Genomic DNA, 5,266 nt, shown 5'->3' on the forward strand with positions numbered 1-5,266 from the left:
AACATGATAAAGTTGACGCCTTTGCTAAGGCTGTAGTAAATAAAAACAGTATTGAATGGAATCTTGAGTTATCAAATAGGTTCCTTAAAAGTGTCATTAGACGAGAACTCCTAGATGGATTTGAAGAAAGTAGAACAGTGCAAACTGGAACTAGCAGGTCCATTGTTTAACAAAATGAAATGTGTGAAGTAAAACATGTGTATGGGGCAAGTAACGAAGTCAGTACACTAACAGATGTTGTTACAACTCGAATAAGACTTGGCTACAAGTATCTCTGGCAGTTCGGCTTGTATACGGATCTAGATGAAGTAAAGTGTAAAGTGTGTGGACAAAGACAGGGACACACACTCGACACTATATCTTGGACTGAAGTAAAACTGAACCATTTAGATATAAATCTAAGCTCACGCTGTATGACATGGCAAACTATCTTATTACCAAGGATAAAATACCTGAAATCCTTGCGCTGTATCCATATTTCGCTCCCAGTAGAGATTAAGAAACAGTATTGTGAAGGCTAATTATAAACAGCAGCTTCCCTATGAGTGTAATATCTCCAGTGCTCAAACAATTATGTATCAGCGATAAGACCTACCATTAATGTATAATGACTTACTGTAAATATATAGCTCTTGAAATAGAACATTCTCTATAACTAGCCAACATGTAACTATAAGATGTGAAGGATAGATGAAATTGTTTATGTAATAATTTAAGATGAGGTCTGATAAAGACCTTTTGTGCCCTCTGTAATGCTTTTGCACTACCGCTCACAGGATGAGTATGAGGTGCACAACAAACTAGCCGCCTCCGGCGGCAACAATCAAGTATGCTGTGTACAAGGTTCTGAATGATCCCTTTACAGAGCCTCGCGTATGCTGCAGATGGAATTCTCTTTATGTGGGTTTCTGGAGACAGGTTTGAGTGTGTACTCACCAAATTGTTCTCACAAATTTGTGCTTGTGGTGGTTGAGCTCTGGCTGTTTGGTCCCGCCTTCAACTGTCAATCAACTGGTGTACAGGTTTCTGAGGCTTCTGGGCCCTATCATATCTACATTTGAAAATGTGTATGGAGTCAGCCTCCACCACATTACTTCCTAATGCATTCCATTTGTCAACCACTCCGACACTAAAAAAGTTATATCTAATATCTCTGTGGCTCATCAGGGCACTCAATTTCCACATGTGTCCCCTAGTGCGTGTGTCCCTTGTGTTAAATAGCATGTCTTTATCTACCCTATCAATTCCTTTGAGAATCTTGTATGTGGTGATCATGCCCCCCTAACTCGTCTGTCTTCTAGCGAAGTGAGGTTTAACTCCTGTAGTCTCTCCTCGTAGCTCATACCTTTCAGTTCGGGTACTAGTCTGGTGGCAAACCTTTGAACCTTCTAAAGTTTAGTCTTATGCTTGACTAGATTGTGACGATAATCTCTTTCAAGAGAGATTGAGCCTGCTCTTCCCTCCAAAGTACATTACATCAACAGATAATATAGAAGATATATCCAGCAAGTATCTCCAAAACGTTTTGCCCAGAGAGCAAAACGTATCCAGCCCACCGGCGCACCTGCTCGCCTCCGCCACCGTTAACCGGCAAACTGCTTGTCCATCGCCTGCCTGTCGCTGATTGGCTGGTGTCCAGTCGCACCTGCCCCACCACCCTCCGCCACAAGTTGATGTCTGGGCTGCAGCGACCCAGAGAAGGCAGAATATTCCAGTGCTCCTTGCAGGTGACACCTCTCATTGGTAGACCAAGCCTTGGCTTACGTGTACTAAGGGAGTTGGCAGCTCGAAGCCAATATTCCGGCATCATCATTCTTATTTACTTTGCTATTACTCACTTGTCTTAACGTAACTTTTCATTTGCCAGTGATTATTCTTATTATTTTGTTTGTTGACTTGTCTGTTATATTTTATACTCAATTTTATTCATGTCTAGTTTTTCTAACGTAATTAAAATTTCATTGTTAAATTTACTTGTGTTTTGTGTGTCTTCCCATTACCTTACCACAGACGAAAGTTCCAGTTTTTCTCTTTTTTTTCTTTATGTGACGAGGCCCTGCCCCTAGCTTTTGAAACAGCCGAACACCAACGCTTTACCGTCACAAGATATAGACTCTATGCTGGAGCCGCATACGCCAAGAGTGGTCTGACATATGTAGTATACAAAGTTCTGAAAGATTCCTTGCACAAGTTTCCAAAGGCCGTTCTTATGTTAGCCAACCTGGCATATGCCGGTGATGTTATCCTCTTGATATGAGCTTCAGGGGACAGGTTTGGCGTGATATCAACCCCCAGGTTATTCTCTCTCTCCCAAATGATGCCATGTATTTGGTCTCCTGCTTCCTACCCCTATCTTCATTACATTACATTTGCGTGGGTTAAACTCTAACAACCATTTGTTCGACCATTCCTGCAGCTTGTCCAGGTCTTCTTGAAGCCTCAAGCTGTCCTCCTCTGTCTAAATCCTTCTCATAATTTTGGCGTCGTCAGCAAACATTGAGAGGAATGAGTCTATACCCTCTGGGAGATCATTTACATATATCAGAAACAGGATAGGTCCGAGTACAGAGCCCTGTGGGACTCCACTGGTGGCTTCACGCCAATCTGAGGTCTCATCCCTCACTGTAACTCTCTGCTTCCTATTGCTTAGGTACTCCCTTATCCACTGGAGCGCCCTACCAGTTACTCCTGCCTGTTTCTCCAGCTTATGCATCAGCCTTTTATGGGGTACTGTGTCAAAGGCTTTCCGACAGTCCAAAACGCACTGTGCGTGCGTGCGTGTGTGTGTGTGTAATTACCTAAGTGTAATTACATAAGTGTAGTTACAGGATGAGAGCTACGCTCATGGTGTCCCGTCTTCCCAGCACTCTTTGTCACATAACGCAAAGTAGTAGAAACGCTGTAGTTGTGTGTGTGTACTCACCTATTTGTACTCACCTATTTGTACTCACCTATTTGTGTTTGCGGGGGTTGAGCTTTGGCTCTTTGGTCCCGCCTCTCAACTGTCAATCAACTGGTGTACAGATTCCTGAGCCTACTGGGCTCTATCATATCTACATTTAAAACTGTGTATGGAGTCAGCCTCCACCACATCACTGCCTAATGCATTCCATCCGTTAACTACTCTGACACTGAAAAAGTTCCTTCTAACGTCTCTGGTCTAACGGTTGAATAATGTGTGTGTGTGTGTGTGTGTGTGTGTACATAATAAGATGAATGCATATGCTGGACCTCACATTACCCAACACTTAACCGCGAACCTGAAATAGACAAGAGGGCGGGGCAATCTTCGCTAGTTTCGTCGTCAGGAGCTAGAAAGTGACGACAGAGTGGGCCAGCACAAGGCCAGAGAGGGAGGACTGGTAGTATATAAGACAACGACAACAGACAACAAGTAGTTCAGACTCTTAACTCCCGCTTACCTGCTCAAACCATGGTCAGTAATCAGCCAGAGTTTGAACGTTTTATTCCATGTCTTCAGTCAACATGCTAACATTTGGTAAATATTTTGTAATTTAACATGTGCTGTTACTTTTTTCAGAAGATGTTGTTGATGACGGCGGGTGTTGTCATGCTGGTGGCGTCCTCCAGGGCAGAAGGAGGCCTCCACGGCGTCGGTGGAGGCGGGGTTCATGGAGGCGTCTCCGGTGGTTCGTTCGGAGGACACGGAGGTTCATCTGGCTTCTCCAGGGGCGGCCATGGCGGGTCCCATGGCGGCTTTGGGAGCTCTCACGGAGGCTTCGGCGGATCCCAGAGTGGATTTGGTGGTTCCAAGGTTATTGTTAGCGGCTCCCACGGTGGTGGACTTGGCGGCTCCCACGGTGGTGGACTTGGCGGCTCCCACGGTGGTGGATTTGGCGGCTCCCACGGTGGTGGATTTGGCGGATCCCACGGTGGTGGATTTGGCGGCTTCCCACGGTGGTGGATTTGGCGCCTCCCACGGTGGTGGATTTGGCGGCTCCCACGGTGGTGGATTTGGCGGCTCCCACGGTGGTGGATTTGGCGGCTCCCACGGTGGTGGATTTGGCGGATCCCACGGTGGTGGATTTGGCGGATCCCACGGTGGTGGATTTGGCAGCTCCCACCGAGGTGGACTTGGCAGCTCTCACGGTGGTGGATTTGGCAGCTCCCACCGTGGTGGACTTGGCAGCTCCCACCGTGGTGGATTTGGCAGCTCTCACCGTGGTGGATTTGGCGGCTCCCACGGTGGTTTTGCTGGAGGATTCCACGGGTAATTAGGCGGTGGATCCGTTACTGGCTCAGGTGAAACGGACATATGGTAGAATAATGCAAAACAAATATGTAAATTATGTTGCAGGATGAGATTTGCAAGAGATAAATCATGGTTTTTATTGTTGTATACATTTTCTATAAACCTAAAATGTTTTATAAAAATAAAAATAACCCGAAAAAAGATTTGTTTTTCTGTTCAAAATGAAAATGAGAGAGAATATAAGCAGACGGAGATCCCCACTAACGTTGCTGAAGAGTGGACACCCACACACACATCTGACACCCACACATCTGCCACCCAACCCACACATCTGACACGTAGCCCACACACCTGACACCCAACCGACAAATCTGAAACCCAACTCAGAACATCCTGACACCAGTCCTACACATTTGACACCCAAATCACATATCTGCCACCTCAATCCAAACACCTGATACCCATCCCACATATCTGATATCCAATCCACACACCTGTCACTCAACTCACACATCTGACACCTGACGCCCATCCCACACATTTGACACTCAACCCACACTGGTGTACCCAGATTATTATGTAAAATTTAGTTAGTATTCTCTCTCTAAATACTAGAGCTCACATTGTTTGAGTTAGGAAGATACTATTTGTCATAAATAGATACTCTTCCTAAATGATTCCCCAAATCTTCTGTTAATCTTCTTGTTAGAGAAGCTGTTCACTTGAGACAGTTCAGCAAAGTCTCAGCTATGTCTGGGTACAAGTGACAAGACGAACAACCTATTGAGGTTTCTTTCTAATGAGGAGTGTTGTACATGGTGTTATGGCGGTATATCCACTCTCAGGATGAATGGCGCTGCCCAATAAACTCGCCCCTCGGGCAAAATTAAATTAAAATTACACAGAGCCCTTTCTCATTGTTCCGACTGGCAAAAAATCGACATGGAACTGGAGAGAAGCCTTCAATTACTAGTAAAAAACGGGTTCACGAATACAGAAGTCAACACCCATATCAGAAGATATTCAGAAAAATGGTATAACAGAACATCTACT

At 45.1% G+C, this 5,266-nt stretch overlaps 1 protein-coding gene across 1 annotated transcript; it reads left to right on the top strand.

The window, feature by feature from the left end:
- Positions 1-851: 851 nt before the first annotated feature.
- On the top strand, positions 852-4,371 carry LOC123753099 (keratin, type I cytoskeletal 9-like). The gene is made up of 2 exons (XM_045735105.2): positions 852-3,436; positions 3,542-4,371. The coding sequence occupies exon 2, from the start codon at positions 3,633-3,635 to the stop codon at positions 4,233-4,235; it is 603 nt and encodes a 200-aa protein (XP_045591061.2). The 5' UTR covers positions 852-3,436; positions 3,542-3,632; the 3' UTR covers positions 4,236-4,371.
- Positions 4,372-5,266: the final 895 nt, after the last annotated feature.

This window comes from Procambarus clarkii, chromosome 6 (genome assembly GCF_040958095.1).
Source record: "Procambarus clarkii isolate CNS0578487 chromosome 6, FALCON_Pclarkii_2.0, whole genome shotgun sequence".
In the NCBI taxonomy this organism is placed as follows: domain Eukaryota; kingdom Metazoa; phylum Arthropoda; class Malacostraca; order Decapoda; family Cambaridae; genus Procambarus; species Procambarus clarkii.

Bases quoted from the DNA above. Each gene is read 5' to 3' on its own strand.
- LOC123753099 (XM_045735105.2), top strand. From the start codon at position 3,633: ATGGAGGCGTCTCCGGTGGTTCGTTCGGAGGACACGGAGGTTCATCTG.